Genomic DNA, 17,320 nt, shown 5'->3' with positions numbered 1-17,320 from the left:
CCACTTCCCTCTGGGAAATCCAGAGTGGGGAGGAGAAGAGGACTTGAAATGCTTTCCCACAGCAACAAGTTGATCAGAGTATCACACTACCAAAACAACTCTGCTTATGAGAGGTGTGATCAAGGGATTCAGCAGTCCTTCAGTGTGTGAAACCCAGGAAACTCATGTGGTCCTGCAACAGCCTTGAGCTAAGAGTCAGCTGTTATAAAATGATGCTGTACATGTGCTACCTGGTGGAAGTGGAAAGTGTTCTTGCAGTTTTACTCATTCACATACCTTTGGTTAGGTGATCTTCAGAGCAGCAGTTGGAAGCTCAAAGTGGGCTCTCACCAAGGAGAATTATTCTCAGCTTACATACTTTCTGTAGAAAATACTTCTATTTCAGTTATCGCTATCAGATGCAGAGCACAATTTAATTCACATAAAGCTGCATACTCTGCAGAGAGGTTCCGTTATACAAGCAAAGCCTCAGAATATAGGAACTTAAACTGGACCAAGTTTGGGTTGTGTTTCAGTAAAGGATACTGCAGTAGAAGGGTGAATATAGAACTAGATTCAATGTGGCAGCTTAAAGATGCCCTAAGAGTCAGAACATTATCTTTCAGTGGTGTAATCCACCAGATACAGAGCGTCACTTGTCGAATGACTGCTTCTGTGTAACATGTTTCTGAGAAAATGATAAAGTGGAAAAGAAATATCTAAACTATGCTGGTCAGATAAGTACTGTTGGAACCTTAAAAGCAAATGGTGAATTTAAACAACCTGATAGCTAGCAGGAGATGAAGTGTTATTTTTAGCATGGCTTCCTAAGGAAAGAATTTTGTGCAGTACCGTGATGCACGTGTCTGTCAGTTCGTCTCCCTCGCCATTAACCTCATTGGATGATTTCAACCAAATTTGACAGAAGAGCTCTGAAAGGAGATTGTAATGTAGACCCAAAACTCATCCTGAGAAGCATTGTTCAGCTTGCAAGTATTAATAGCTAGTGGCCAGGCAGCTCTGAATCAGCTCCAGCTCAGGCTTCTACTTGCCTATTGAACCTGCTAGGGATGGGATATGGGGAATAGCAAGGATGAGGTGAAGGGATGTCTTATGGAATTTCCTGCAGATCTGTATCCGACCAGCTGTTCCCATGGAGTTACTGTCTTTTATGATGTGTATGGCCATAATGTTGGGTTGTAAAACCAGGAAGTTGGTGGTTCAGACACATCTAAGGTATTTAGTTTTCATTGGACAGTTTATCCAGGTCCCCTCAGAAAGCAAGTTCTGCCACCTTTATTCACCTTTCTGTGAAAGTTACCCTATTAACTATGAGGAAAAGTAGCATAAACAGTACATGCCGTTAGGTTTATTAACGGGGTGGGACTTCTGTGATTTTTTTTGTGGAAAAACTCTTGTCTTTCCAGTTTACACAGCTTTCCTTGAACTTGTTTTTCAGGTGTTTTTATCACAAAAGGAGATGTAGGCGTTGGAACCATCGTAGGCTCGGCTGTATTTAACATTCTCTGTATTATTGGCGTGTGTGGGCTTTTTGCAGGACAGGTAAGAGCATTTAATGATTCCTAACAGTTTTTGCTTCATTCTGTGCCTTGGCTGTACTGTGAAATCAGCTGCCAGGTTCACAACCTTGCAACAAATTTCTCTGGCTTTGTTCTTCCTAATAGGGCCCTACACTATTCCTCCTGCATATTTGAAATGAAAAGCAGAACAGCAAATGTCAACTCCAGCGTTTTAAGCTGCCCAAGATATGTGGGTGGCCAAAGGAATAAAAGTTGGTTATTTAACACCTCCTCTTGGTAGCTATTGAAAAATGTGTTGTGATGTTTATATCTGGTTCTTTTAGACCAAAGGGGCCAGGAAATGTCGCTGCCTCTGGCTGGTAAAAATGCACTTCAGTGAGCCTTTGAAAGATGCCTTTGAAAGAATGCTGACACTTTTGGAGCATCACAGAAGATGCTGCCTTTGTGCAAGAGCATTTCAGATACGTGTACTGATCCGGCACAGCGTTGTTGGTCACTGGCATGACTTAGGAAGTTGTATAAGAAAGGTGCAGTCTTTGCTTGTAATTTATCTGGTAGACTCATATAATGTCCTGATTTGGAATGGAACCACAAGGATCATCGAGTCCAGCTCCTCTCTCTGCATAGAACAACCCCAGCATTCACACCATGTGTCTAAGGGCATTGTCCAAATGCTTCTGAAATATTGTCAAGCTTGGTGTCAGGACTTCTTCCTTGGGGAGCCTGTTCCAGTGCTCCACCACCCTCTGTGTGAAGAATCTTTTCCTAATATCCAACTTAAACCTCCTCTGGCATATCTTCCTGCCATTCCCTCAATCCTGTCATTGGTCGACAGAGAGAAGAGCTCAGTGCCTACTCCTCCTCCTCTTCTTGTGAGGAAGCTGTAGAGCATGATGAGATCTCCCCTCAGTCTTCTCGTCTCCAGGCTGAACAGACCAAGTGACTTCAGCCGCTCCTTATATGGCTTCCCCTCTAAACCCTTCACCAACTCTGTGCCCTCCTCTGGACATTTTCTAGTAGCTTTATGTCCTTTTTATACTGGAGAGCCCAAAACTGCACCCAGAACCCAGATGGGGCCGCACCATTATGGAGCAAAGCAGGACAATCCCCTCCTTCAATCAGCTGTCAATGCTGTGCTTGATGCACCCCAGGACACAGTTGGTCCTCTTGGCTGCCAGGATGCACTGCTGGCTGATGTTTGACTTGCCATCAGCCGGAACCCCCAGAACCTTAATCGCGTTAATTATATCCAGAATCACAAAATTGTTTGTGTGGGAACGGAACTGTGGAGGTCTCTGATACCAAGACCCCACCACTCCCATGCCTCCAACTCAAAGCAGGGCTGATCTCAAAGTTGAATCAGATTGCTCAGAGCTTTGTTTAGTCAGGTTTTGCGTGCTTCCAAGGACACCTGAATTTTTTTCCTCACTAGCAGTAAGCCTATCCGTTCCTAGTATAATTTCTGACTGTTTTCCAGCACGTCAAACTACTTCTGACAGCATAAGCTATTCATCTGAAATTAAAGTAACTTAAGTTGTGAGATCTGAGCTGCTGTCTGAATTGCAGACATGATTGACTGTATAATTATATATCTGAATCTGCATTCACCTTAGCACTTGACGATATGCCTGGTATTTTTACAACCTCATAAAATGTTCCTTGAAATGTTACTATGCAGACTGACTTGTAAAGAGAAGAAGCAGCATAACATTATCAGTAAAAAGCAATAGGATAACTGGCTCTGGCAGAAGAATTTAAGAGAATGGGCCTGTGTAACTTGCTCAGTATAAGAAAGCATGCAGAGAAATTGTGCTTTGAAGAAGTTTGTAATTCAATTTCATTTGCATTAGCAATTAACTTTTTCAGGATTAATATGAACATTTTCTCTACAAGAAGGCTTCAGGAAAATCCCACAGTGGTGCACTTTAGCCACCTAAGCTCCCTTGATTCTCATGGGAACATGCAGGTGGAAACTGCATGTGTTCAATATAGAATGCTTTAGGTTGGAAGGGACATTTACAAGTCATCCAGTACATCCTCCCTACCGAATTAAGGACATCTTTAACTTCATAGAATATATTAGTGATTCTACTGTAACTCTTAGTGTGAAAGCCCGATTGATTCAGGCCAATTTTTAATGACCAAAGCTTTCCCAAGGCATGAAGTTGTGTTTCTCAAAGGTGTTCTCCTTTAATCAGTAGTAATTTTTGCTCAGGTTGCTTTATTCCAAGCAAATGAAGACCATTAACTGTTTGACACAATGGCAGAGGAGCTAATTCTTCTCATTTTTACTCTCCACGGTATTGATTGCATACTTTGAACCTGCTAAAAAACTACAAATCACAGCTTTCAGTGGAAAAGGTTTGCTAGAGTTTGGAGGCTGATGGAGAACATCAGTCTTCTTGAGAGATCATTTACATGTTTGTTTCTATATATAACAAAACTGAAATGTTCTCATAAATGCCTTCAGCCTTCTAAGTATGATAGCTTTCAGAAATTCAAAGTGGGGATTTGCTGCTGTAAGTCATCCTAAGTATGGTCTGTGAGTCTATTTCAAGCCAAGAACTAAGATGTGGACTGATTTGTCCCAACTTTGGTCTTCCTGACTCTCCTAGCAATTTGTCTGTGGTTTTGTCAAGTCGCTTAACCTCTTTTCACTGCAATTTAACCCCCAGAGGGTGAGTGAGAACTGGAATGATTGGTGTCACTGTGTAGAGTCATGATTTAAATGAGTGAATAGGAAACCTCAGTTTAAATAATTCAAATATTCTAGAGAAAACTCTGTTTTGGTTTGTACTTTTCATTCTATCCGACTCCCAACCCTTCAGCAAAACATCATTCACTTCTACTGGTGTGATTCTTCTCCGGTTTTTGTGTTAGTATTAGTGGGAATTTGGTTTATTATCAGTAAAGTCTCTACAGGTGCACTAACATAGCTGATGAATTTAGTTGGTGGTTGGATTTCAGTTCTCCTGGAGACCTGGATCTCAGTTTTGAGTTGTTTTGTAATGGGCCAGGTGAGCCTGGGGCAGGTGGTTGATCTAAGCTGCTTGCTGTGCTCCAGCCTGAATATTCAGGCATCTTGGTTCAAAGATGGAAGGCTTCTGGGTTTGTTGGGTGGGAGGAGAGATGCAGAGAATTAAGCCCATGCCTGTAGCAGTTTCAACCCAGTGATGCTTATGTGGCCTTCATATTCATGTTCATTAAAACCCGTTGTTAAAAGCTTTGCTTTCGGAAGGTAGCTGTTGCAAATTGCTAGGGTGGGTGAGAAGGGTCAATGCTCTGTTCCCCTTCTGACCCTTTTTACAAGTAGGATGCCTTCAGCAAAGAAGGGATGATTTTGAGATGACCAAACTGCTGATTTCCACAAATGGAATTGCAGACAGGGTGATGGTGTAGTCTCATCCTTGTTCTCCTAAAACACTTGGGAGTTTCTATGTGTAATGAGAGCGGTTTGCAGCTGCAGTTCTTGTAGCATGTTGGGATGCTGTTAGCTGATCAGTATCTGATGGCACACACTAGGTTTGGATGCTAGGTTGCTTGGAGATACTGACAGTCCAGGATGTGGATGGCGAGCAGTACAGGCAGTGCTTGGTAAGCCTTAACTTTGTGGCAGGGCTGCTTCATCCCTTCTTGGGGTGCTCAGCTTGGAGCTGGGGGAGGAAATGTCTCTGTGCTGAAGATGATGGGGCAGCTGCCTATTGGCAGCGTGCTTGGGTGTGCTGTATTCCTTACAGTCTGGGAAACTAGGAACCAAAACCTGCAAGGGACTTCTGCAGCATTTCCATAAGCACTCTTAACTTCTGCACAACTGTTGAGTATCATGAGAAAGCCTTTTGGGGGGGTTGGGTGGGGTTTTTTTGACTGGTAAAAGGCTGAATTAAAAAATACTGACCAGCTCTCCAGCATATGTTTTATTCTTAAATTAGATTGTAGTATGTATGTGCTTTATTGGCTCTATTATTCTTTGGCTTAAGGAAATACTAGGTTTGGCTATATGCACCTTGTTTGGTTTTTTTTTTTTAAAAAAAAAGGAACCCACAGCCCCAGAAAGCTGATATGCATTTACTTGAACACCAATTCTAATTTATTATTTTTCTAAGCCTTTAAAGGCTGGTAAGTGCACTCTTCTCAGAATAAATGAGAATAGGCATCCTACTGCTGAAACTGGAGAAGGAAACTACGATGCCCACACTTCTATATGACACTACGTACCTAAAGACTGCATTAAGAGAGCATTGTTAAGGTTGAAAGTCAAACACTGGAAAGTTAGAAAATAGCAGCATTAAAGTTCCTTGTGCAACCTTAATTTGTACCCCTGGTGTGCATGCATTATTATACAGTCTTTAATTACAGGATCCTGTACTGGTTTCTCCACAGGTTCCCTGCCTCCCTCAGTACACAGAATGGACTTTGCTCACTTAATGAGCCGCTATTCATTATTTTGTTTTCTCTTCATTGTTCCATGTGTGCCCTTCTGCCTTATTTACCAGGCTCTATTCAAGCCCTGTTCCAGAGGCAGAATTATTAATTTCCTCTTGAACTTTTGCTGATCCCATCACAATTGTATCTGAGCAGCTGATGAACAATTAATTAATTTTCCCCAAACCTCTTTGAGATGAAGGGATGTTTCGAAGATGGGGAAACAAAGCACAGAGAGATTAAATACAAAAGAATAACTTGTCATTTTAGGGACCAATTAGAGCTGACATGGGCCCTTTTTTCCCCCTGAATGTACAGCATCCATGTGGCATGTTCTTTGATCAGAGGGCAGCTCTCTCTGGCTCCAGATGCTGCTCCTGCTGCTCCATCTCAGCATTGCACAAGGGTTTCCTTTCTGGACTGATCTTGGTTTAAGTAGCCACCTCAATGTCCACACACCTCAGCTTTCCTGGGGCGCATTCAGCTGCTTTAGCCATATGAGCCCCTCTTCTTTGCGTAGGTTCCAGCTCAAGCTCCACCTTCTGCAAGAGGACACACAAAACAACTCTGTCATCATGAGCCCTTCATCCCTAGGACCACTCTTGACCTGAATTAAGCAAGTGACTTAACTACCTCATCTCCTAGCTTTTAGTGCTTGGTTTTACTGGTGTCATGATGTTTCTTCTAAGCACTCAGGTGCTCCAAGTTTCTTCCCATTCTGTCTGTCTTTCTGCCACCCCTTCCCCATTTCTTAGGACTTTCTCCAGACAGATTTTCCCCCTGGATCATGGATTCACTCCATAGCTGTCTCTGAAGCGTTCAGCTTTCCCCCAGACACACAGTGGTCTAGATCCTCCTGCTCTCCTCGCTTCTCTGCTCTGTGGCTCCTTGACCTCACGACTCCTGGCTAACTGTATTCATGCCAGGAAGGCACCTTTGGAGGTGCAGGAGCCTGCTCTGGAGCCAGGACAATCACATTTTCCACTGTTTTCATCTCCTCTGCCAGCTGCAGACTTGGTGTACCTCACAGGCACTTCACGCTGGAGTACTTGCAATGTATCTGCCCTTACTCTGCCCGTGGCTAGAGGACACCACCACTGCTGTTTGTAATTCCAGCAGAGGCACAGCCCCGATGAGAGGCTTCCTTCTGGATGTATCTCTGAAGTTGTTAAATGGCCTATGACAAGGCTCCCTTACCCAGCACTGCAAGTGTAGAAATTGGGAAGGCCCCTTATGCCCACACCCTCTCCTTGCTCCAGCACCCTGCAGGTCTCAGGTTACACTGCATCTCAAGTCCATGCACTCCTGCATTGTTTGCCACCTCTGTCTTTGGAGTAGGAGGTTTCCCCATCCATGCTCAGAGTATGCTGGAAATCAGTGTTAAGAGCCATGGAGATCTTGGCCGCCCTGCCTGCAGGCATTCACTCGGGTTTCACTGGTCCACAGCTCAGCCCTGCCTGTGTCTTGCCCTGGCTCACGTGGGAAGATGCTGCTGGGAGCTGGTGCTGTGTGAAGGGGAAGAGTGGTTAATACTTAGCCGTCAGTCTGAAGGAGCTCAGGAGTAGGCTGCCAGAAGCCCTCCACAAGGCAGTAATTAGAAAAGCTTCCACTTCATTTCTTTATTTATGTGTTTAATTTTGAAATGCTAAGGAATTTACCACCTTGGTAGCCAGAGCCCCAGTCCTGCAAAACAATTGCAGCCTGAGCTGCTTGCAGGATGAGTGTCTAAAAGCCACACAATTTTTTTATACTGTCTGCTGTTGAGCCTCACTGTAGGGTTTCCACGTAGTTGTGGTGGTGTTGTAATGCTCCTGAAGAGTTTTTCTCATGCTAAAAACCGATTGATGTAGATGAAAATCAGCTTTAATATATCGTTGCGCTCCTTTTTCCTTTGTGGCCCAGCCAGAAAGGACAAAGTTGGGCTGGAAAACGGATTGGTTTGAATTATGTCAACAGATTGGAGAGATTAACCATGTGGCTGTCGTGTGCCAGCCCAGAGCTGAAGTTAAGTGTGTACAAACTCAAAGGAAGGATTAACAAATGCAAGCAAGCAAAATTGCTTTAAACAACCTTAAAGACATTTCTGGTAATGTTAAGTGTTCTAAACCCCCTTTCTCCCCTGGTTGCTCTTAAACAGTGCTGAAAACTTGAAAATAATTAAAATCCAGTAGAAATCAGAGGCACTCCTACCCATCAGACCCCCCAGAGTTACTGGGCTTCTTACTAATATCAAAACCATTTTGGTTGGTTCTGGATTATATAAAAAAAAATTTGTGCCATGGTTTGTTACTGAAAAGTAGAAATGTGTATTTCAGTAGCCTGAAAGGGACGTGATTTTCTCTTCCAATTAGTGTCACTAATTGATGTGACATTAATTGATGACACTTTGCGGATCACCAGTGAGGATTCTGGGCTGGAGAGATTAGTTTTATTATTTCTTTCTGTCTCTTCTCACTGATATGAGCAATGAAATCTCTTTGTCCTTGGCACAGGAGGACTGGTTTTCAAACAGTGGCGATCAATGCAGGCTGCCTGCATTTTTGGTGGCCAAAGCAAAATAAGGCTGTATTTTCTAAACTAGCATCCATACTCTGAAAATGAAATCTCTTTTTAAAGTATCTTAAAATGGGCCTGTGGAAGCTGAAGACCTCAACCTCTGATGTGTTTTGAAATCTTTGACCAAGGCATATTTAGAGACAGAGATAAAGTTTAATTCAAACATTGTTTATTTAGCTGCCGTGTCTGTTTTGCTTTCTCCTGGCAAAGAGAGGGTACGAGAAAGTAAAAGAATGCTGCAAGAGATTAAATGACAGCAGATGCAGCCCTTCAAACATAAGTTCAGCAACATTTCTCAGGGATGCATGCTAGATAGCAGGAAAGAGATACAGACATGGAGTCTGCTGTCTACATTGTGATGGATTGTATTAGGCTTTTTCCATAATTGCAAACCAGCTGTGCATGGGGAGGTTGACCTTAACCCAAGGTCCCCTCCAAGCCTCAGTCTCTCTGTCCTGTCTTTTCTCACTCTCATGTTTGTGCTTCACAAATTCTCCCCTCCTTCTACTGCCCTCTCATCATCCTTGGCAGCAAGGATGTGGGATTCTCGGAAGCAGTCAATGCTTGCTTAATTTTTCTCTCATTCAAGCCAGCACAATCAGAGTTTGTTCAGCTTTGAAAATTCCCCTATCCAGATTCTTCTCCTTTTTGCATCTCTGCTGCTCTCTCCTGCGTGTTTTCCACTCCTCCTCTATCCTCATCCAGCACTAAATTACAGCCTTTTGCAGTGTTGCAGAAAAGTATGAAGAATGAGGTTAGTGAAAAGTGTTTAAGTCAAAGCAGTATAAGCATGAGTTGCAAGTCACTCCAGCATTGAACAGTAATTTTTAATCTGCCTAGCTTGATTTGTTACTTACCATTTAACTGCTGTGTTTTTCATTTGAGTTCTAGTTTCTCTGTTCCAGCTTTCCCCAGAAAAAGACAGGCCGCTCCTGTGTAGAGTAGGGTACCATAAATGCTGGGTCATGCCAGAGGAATTCTTGGGGTTTTTAGAGGCTGTTCCAGTTATTTCTTCTTGTCAAGGGGTCTGATTGGTGGCCAGATGTCATTCCTCAATATACTGGAGTGAGAAAGGAGTACCTTAACCATCTGGCTTACCTTCTTGTGTTCCGGGGCTATTCTTTTACCTGAAGAAATAAACTAAGTTCAGAAGGCTCTACACCATCGAAGTCCCAGTAAACCCTTGTGTGAGCTGGGGACGCCTCTTGGAATAATCAGCTGATATGCACTCAATTTTGTCTCTGTGTGAAAATATACCCAAGAAATAAGTGTTACAAATAGAGCTGAGATGAGAAAACTGAACAAAGATTTAATAACCAGGTAGAACCCTGTTTATTGAAGAAACTGAGACTTTTGTAATCTATTTTTAACCTAGTTCTGTCATACACTTCGCTTGCATGCGTCTTAATCTTTTAAGCTTTAATTTCACTGACAAGAAGTAATTCAGACTGGAGTCGTAACTGACCTTTGGCTTTATGATTGCATTCATGAGCTTTTCTTATTTTCTTCTCCTGGATTGTGGAGGAGTTTTGGGAGGGGAGAGCTGGAATGTTGGTTTTCTTCTTCTTCGGCCTGTGCAGTTTTGGGCGGCACAGGGTAAAAAGGATGTAAAGCTACTGGAGAGTGTCCAGAGGAGGCCACAAAGTTGCTGAAGGTTTTAGGGGGGAAGCGGTATAAGGAGCAGCTGAAGTTGCTTGGTCTGTTCAGCCTGGAGAACAGGAGACTGAGGGGACACCTCATCACGCTCTACAGCTTCCTCACAAGGAGGGAGGAGCAGGCACTGATCTCTTCTCTCTGGTGACCAATGGTAGGACCCAAGGGAATGGCAGGAAGATGTGTCTTGGAGGGTTAGGTTGGATATTAGGAAAAGGTTCTTCACCCAGAGGGTGGTGGAGCACTGGAACAGCTCCCCAGCAAAGCAGTCAGGGTGCCAAGCCTGATAATATTCCAGAAGCATTTGGACAATGCCTTCAGACACATGGTGTGAATGTTGGGGTTGTCCTATGCAGGGACAGGAGTTTGGCTCAATGATCCTTATGGGTCCCTTCCAACTCAGCACATTCTATGATTCTATGAAACATGTAAAACTGTGGAGAAGTAGTTTAAGAAGAACTTAATGGCAACTGTGGGGACTGTACACTGCTCTTGTAGTTCAGGGAACAAAGGTTTATCTTGCCGGCAACATTTTCTAGTGACTGTACCTACTCACTCATAGAAGTGTGTTGCAGACTTGAAAGTGAGAAGGTGACAGAGTAATAAGCCAAACAGGGATCCAGCATTGAGATGTCCACCAAAGACAGAATTTGTCCCAGAAGTCAAGGCTGTGGTCCTCATCGAAACATAAAGCTGCTGGCGTGGCCATGTGTACATGAAACCCCAAGTATCGGAAGAGCAAAGGGAGGATACTGGCAGTGTTGTTCCAATTGTCCTACAGAAAGTCAGACAATCACTGAGCAGCTTTAACTGCAGACGGGGAGGAAGATGGAGTTTCAGGGCAGAGAAGCATCAGTTACTTCAGAGATGGTATCTGATGGTCCTCAAAGTTGAGATGCTGCAGCCTTTATGTGTGGTCAAGTAAAGTCCTTGCACACTCCCAGAATAAAGAGGGAGCTCCCCTGCCACTAGGCCAGCAGCTCCCTTCCCTGCTGAACAGGCTCCTCTGCTTCTGCATCCTGTCTTTGCATTTTTGTCAGAGCAATCAAGGAGGTTGTTCACCCACTGTACAGAGTGCTCCTTTTCCCTGGTGTTTTCTTTCTGGGATGTTTGACACTGGCTGATAACACAGTGACTCTGTGATAAAACAAATTAGAATCCTTTCCAGCTCCCTGTTTAACACAAGTGGTGTTATCTTGGGAATTGGATCCAGGACTAGTCTGGCCATCATAGAAGTTGCTGTGATTTTTTTTTATGTTAGCATTTCAAAACCTTCACAGAGTTATGTTATAGTAGGCAATCTAAAGAGGTGAAAATGGATTTCTATTAGCATCAAAACAAGTCTAGTTCCACCAAACATCATCACCATTTGAGGTCAAGTTTTCTCTGTCAAAATTCAAACACAGATCAATACTGTGGAGTTAGCATTGGTAGTTTTTTTTTCTTTAAATTGTTTGTAAGATAAAAACAAGGGAATTCACAAAAACTGGTTTTTATGTCTGATAAGAACTGGCCAGTCTGAGGAGACTGGGAAATGTGTAGGCTGTGCACGCCTTCCTGTACCATTTCTACAGCTGTCCTTGAGTTCTGTTGCGAATGCTACATCGCCTGCAGTCCAGGAGACCTGCAAGTGCATGTCTTTTGGGGTCCTGCCGCCTTGGCTCTGCGGGAATCTGAGCTAAAAAGACACACTGATCTGAATAACTCATGGACAATTATGAGTACCAGTTGAGCAGGGAAATATTTTTGGCTTTGTCCTGAGGTTTGGAGAGTGTCCACTGTTTCCATTCTGAGAATGTCACAGAGACAGATTGCTGCCGCAGTAATGAAAATATCAAGAGCTGCTTAAAAAAGCAAATATTCTTGGGGAAATAATGAAAATAAATTAGGTTGGTCCGCAATGTATGAATCAGGAGCTGGAGGGATGGTTGAACTCTGCAGAGAATGGCTAACTAGTGGTAAAATTAGGGGGCTGGTAATTGGAAGGAAGCTTTCCTCCCAGTGAGTCCATTAGATCAGAGGTGCTCAGCAATTACTGGCTTAGAGAGGGCTGTATTTTAAGGCCTGGACTTTATTTGGCCTGACCTGTGCTCACATTTTATTTTTCGTTTAAGTTCAGTTGAGAGGAGTATTGAGCATTGGTCAAAGGTTCCAGAGGAATCAGGTCCAGAGGAGGCCACAAAAATGATCCAAGGGCTGGAGCAACTCTCCTACGGGACAGGCTGAGGGAGTTGGGGTTGTTCAGCCAGGAGAAGAGAAGGGTCTGGGAAGACCTTCTAGTACTGAAAGGGGCTACAGGAAAGCTGAGGAGGGGCTCTTTATCGGGGAATGTGGGGACAGGAAGAGGGGTAATGGTTATAAGCTGAAAGAGGAGAGATTTACATGAGATATGAGGAAGAAATTTTTTTACAATGAGGGTTGTGAGGCACTGGCACAGGTTGCCCAGGGAGGCAGTGAAGACCTCATTCCTGGAAACATTCAAGGTCAGGTTGGACGGGGCTCTGAGCAACCTGATCTGGTTAAAGATGTCCCTTCTCCTGCAGGGAGGTTGGACTGGATGACCTGTGAAGGTCCCTTCCAACCCAAAGCATTCTACGGAAGCCCTGAGCAAGCCTGAATGCTACTTTGCAAGACTCTGGTGCCTTTGCCAGGAGGTCCTCGGTAAATATTATGGTCAGGGAACTCAGCTGTATACTCGAAGTGTCCTGGGAAGTTGGGACAGCCATGACCCTGGTACATCAACAGCAGGGAGACAGCACCATGGGGTACAGAAGGGAGTACCTCTGTCTGTTCCCTAGCATTCAGTCCAGGACACCCTACTGTGCTGTTAGTTGTAGCACAGCAGCCTTAGGCTGATGTCAGCTGTCTGCCAGCATTCCCATGAAGGCTGCACAGGCTGCAGTGGCTTCCCATGCAGGAATCTGTCTGAAATTTTGGCTGTTGCCGGGTGGTTCAGCATTCTAGGAGGGAACATGGGATCAGGGACTGCTGCTGTGCTGTCATGAGATAGTCCCTCGTGCATTTGCCTGGCTGTTCAGAAGCCAGCCTCACCTGTCTTTTGCCTGCATAGTGGGGCTGTCCCAGCTGGAGGATCATAGAATCATAGAATCACCAGGTTGGAAAGGACCCACTGGATCATCGAGTCCAACCATTCCTAACACTCCCTTAAACCATGTCCCTAAGCACTTCATCAGCCCGTTCCTTAAACACCTCCAGGGAAGGTGACTCGACCACCTCCCTGGGCAACCTGTTCCAGTGCCCGATGATTCTTTCTGTGAAGAATTTTTTTCTGATACCCAGCCTGAACCTCCCCTGGCGGAGCTTCAGGCCATTCCCCCTTGTCCTGTCCTCAGTCACTTGGGCCGGCTCCCTCCCCTCCACAACCTCCTTTCAGGTAGTTGTAGAGAGTAATAAGGTCTCCCCTCAGCCTCCTCTTCTCCAGGCTAAACAACCGCAGCTCTCTCAGCCACTCCTCGTAAGACTTGTTCTCCAGCCCCTTCACCAGCTTCGTTACTCTTCTCTGGACACGCTCCAGAGCCTCAACATCCTTCTTGTGGTGAGGGGCCCAGAACTGAACACAGTACTCAAGGTGCTGTGAGAAACTGTCAAAGGCTTTACCTAAGTCCAAGAAGACTACATCCACAGCCTTTCCCCCATCCAGTAGTCGAGTCATTTTGTCATAGAAGGTGATCAGGTTAGTTTGGCAAGATCTGCCTTTTGTAAACCCATGTTGACTGGGCCTGATCACTCGGTTCTCTTGCACTCAAGATCACCTGTTCCATGACTTTCCCCGGCACTGAGATCAGACTGACAGGCCTGTAGTTCCCCGGATCCTCCCTGCAACCCTTCTTGTATATGGGCACAACATCAGCCAGCCTCCAGTCTAGTGGAACTTCCCCAGTCAGCCAGGACCGCTAGAAGATGATGGAAAGGGGTTTGGAAAGGACATCTGCCAGCTCCTTCAATACTCTTGGGTGGATCCCATCCAGCCCTATAGACTTGTGGGTGTCTAGGTGGGCAAGAAAGTCTCTAACCTCCTCCTCTTGGATCATGGGAGCCTCATTCTGCTCCTCTAACTCCTGGGTTTGTACACAGAGGGAACAACTTTCCTTGCTATTAAAGACTGATGCTCCAGCCAGCATGGAGAGCTTTCCATTTGCTGTGATTTCTCATGCCTCTGCCAGCTCTCTGACCCCAGCTCCTCACAAAACATCCAGAGGTGTTTGGACCTTGCTCCCACCAATGGTTTTGTTCTCTTCAGGGACCATAAAGTGGGAATAAGAGTGACTCACTCACAGGTTCATATCTGAGTTTGCCACACATTCACTGAGCAAGCAGCAAGGGGGAAAATTATACCCTGTGATCTCTGCTGTATTTGATTTGCAGCTAATGATTATTAGCTTCTGATTGAATGATTTACTCATTGCAGATAGGATGTAATAGTGCCGAAAATAAGGGGAGTTTTGTGAAAATTGACTTGCAGGTCTTGATGGTCAGGCAGTTCCTCTCTTTGTAAACACTGCTGGGAGATGGCAGTAATTATCTTAAGAAATTCCATCCTGCCTTATGTCTTCATTACAATTGCTGTAGGACTGATACACTTAACAGCGTGAGAGGGAGAAAGTGTGTGCAGAATATTAAACACGCAGTTGCTATTTCCCACCTTCTCTTTGGTCATGACCTTTCAAACAGCATGAAGTCTGCAGCCTCTGAATCACAGACATCATATTTAAAGATCCCTTTGCTGTTTTTCCTGGTGGCCAAGCACTGCCAGGTGCTGCAGGATGCCTTGCAATGGGGAGCACCTGCTTGCATCCCTGAGGGACTGCCTTGGGAGCTGGCTGGAGCCAGCAGAAACACTGCTGTCCCTTCTGGCAGGATTTGTCTTCTTCAGTGACAGGGAAGATTGTGAGCCCAGTTCATGGAATATTTTACTGAGCAGGTGAGAGAGATTGGATTGAGATGAAACTACCTCAGAGAAGGTGGAATATGCATTGGAAGAGGATCCCAAAAAAGTCAGGTGTGTAGAAGGATGCTGAAGGAAGGAAGATTTAGATGAGAACCTAGGAAGAAGTGTTTGGCTGCGAGAATAGTGAGGCACTGGCACAGGTTGCTCAGAGAAGCTGTGGATGCCTCATCGCTGAAGGTGTTCAAGGCCAGGTTGGATGAGGCTTTGAGCAACCTAATGCAGTGGGAGGTGTCCTCGCCCATGGAAGGGGGGGTTGGAAACAGGATGATCTTTAATGTCTCTTCCAACCCAAACTATATTATGATTCTGTCATTCTGTGAAGAACACATCCAGGAAGCTGCAACTGTGACTCCAGAAAAAACATCCTACTGGTGAGGACTGGGAGCCTTCAGTGTTTAAGGACTGATTGTAAGCCTCTGAAATCCTGCTGGACCAGCTGCTTGCTGGATCCTGTGTTTGAATTAGTGTGGGTTAAAACACCACCAGGAACTCACCACCTTCTAAACTGTACCAAATCCTGGGTATTGAATTTCTAGCCAATGCCTCTTTAGCTCAGGCACAACCCCATGTTTTGCTGTGGGAATGATGCTGGTGGAAATTAAGTCATCAAGTACTGCTGGACAGACTAATGAATGGTTTGCAGTGGCAAACAAAACAGGTGGATGCTGGTAAGCATTGTGAGTGATTAAGCAAGTGATTAACAGTAGGGCAAAAAGAAGAGCTGAACAGAGAGGAAAAGCATCAAAACAGAGTGGCACTTGAACAAGGTGGGTTGGAGTGAGAAAAGAATGCCGTGCAACAGCTCAGTAAGCCTCTACCCATGACATTTGTGGGTCCCTTACTTCTGAAGAATTTCAGCCCCGTGCAGTCCAACACACATTTATTCTCCAGCGCTGCTGCTGCTGGGTAAAAAAATTCTTTTATCTCCTGTACAAGGAAGGGAGAATGCTTAATTAGCTCATGCTTAGACCATAGGGCTGGGGACGGAACAAGGATTGTATTGCTTCAGTCCCAGGCTGAACATCCCACCCTCCAGGTTAGCTCTCTTTTTTAGTATAACACATGTGGCTGTGTCTCCCAGGAAACATGCAGAGCCTCTGCGGTAGTTTCTTGCTGAAAGTCATAGATGGATCTACAGCCTAGTTTAATTTAGAGATGAATACAAATAAGGCAGTGTCACTCTCTCACGTTAATATATGATGCTACATCGATATCACAACCAGGATGAGCAGGCAGGCGGCAGGATCCTTGTAATTATCTAAGCTGAGCAAGGAGTTCTTAAAATAATAAACGGCAAAGTTAAAAAGCAGAGCCTGTGCCTTGTCAAGGGAAACTGAGAAGCACTGAGAGATCAGTCCTTGTCAGGGCTCACCCAGAGAGTGAAGCCTTCGACAGACTCACCAAAGGCAGTCAGACTTCACCTTCTGAGAAGTCAGGATTTCCCAGGCTGCTGTCAAGACGGGCAGAAAGAATTTGGCTTTTCTTGCTTTTCCATACAGATTGACAGATGCCAGAGTGGCACAAAATCTGAGTGGTCTTTTTAACTTCTCTGTGTTGAGCTGCTGTCTTATGAGGGGCGTTTCAGCTTGGTGCTTTAGTCTTAGAGCAGGAGAAGGTCCCTCAAGATGTGGAGCATCCAGGGCAGTCTGCTGTGGCCGCTAGTCCAGTGATTTATCTGGCTCGCAGAGCGCTCACAACTTGTCTGTGGAAGCATGAGCTGACTCTGAGGTCAGACACCAACTCCAGGCATAGACCAGTTTCCAAAGGCTCAGAGACATGCCTGCCATCACGTAATACATGGAAGCAACTCATCAACTGCACACATATCCAGACACAGGAAGGGCCTCAGGAGTGGGACCAGGAGTGAGCCATGGTGTACCGTGCTTCTCTGCTTGTACTAGAGGAAGCTTGGTGGCTTGTTGGGTGCGGGAGGTTGGGTGCTGTCAGTGTTCACCCAGTGTGAGATGTACATGCCCAGGAAGATGCCAAAGCTCTGTAGCAGGAGAAGTTTGTCTATGCAAGAGGGATACAATCTCTGGCAGACAGCAGCCCTGGATGGTTGATGCTGGGCTTTGTTATGATGTAAAGGCTTCAAGAAACTACCCCAGAAACTTGTTCATATTCCAGAAATGCTCCATGATTTTTAAGGAACTGTACAAATCCCTTTATGTCTGTCTCATTCACATATAGAATTATAGAA

The 17,320-nt window shown here is 44.9% G+C and overlaps 1 protein-coding gene across 1 annotated transcript in view; it reads left to right on the top strand.

Moving 5' to 3' along the window:
• The window catches only part of SLC24A3 (solute carrier family 24 member 3), a 190,853-nt gene that overhangs the window by 129,079 nt on the left and 44,454 nt on the right, over positions 1-17,320 (top strand). Inside the window, exon 6 of the mRNA XM_054061725.1 lies at positions 1,439-1,542. Coding sequence (XP_053917700.1) covers positions 1,439-1,542 — 104 coding nt within the window. The remainder of the gene's footprint in view (positions 1-1,438; positions 1,543-17,320) is intronic.

Source organism: Cuculus canorus, chromosome 3, assembly GCF_017976375.1.
Source record: "Cuculus canorus isolate bCucCan1 chromosome 3, bCucCan1.pri, whole genome shotgun sequence".
Classification (NCBI taxonomy): domain Eukaryota; kingdom Metazoa; phylum Chordata; class Aves; order Cuculiformes; family Cuculidae; genus Cuculus; species Cuculus canorus.
Note: the sequence above shows the minus strand (reverse complement) of the source record. Positions and strands in the feature narration are given on the sequence as shown.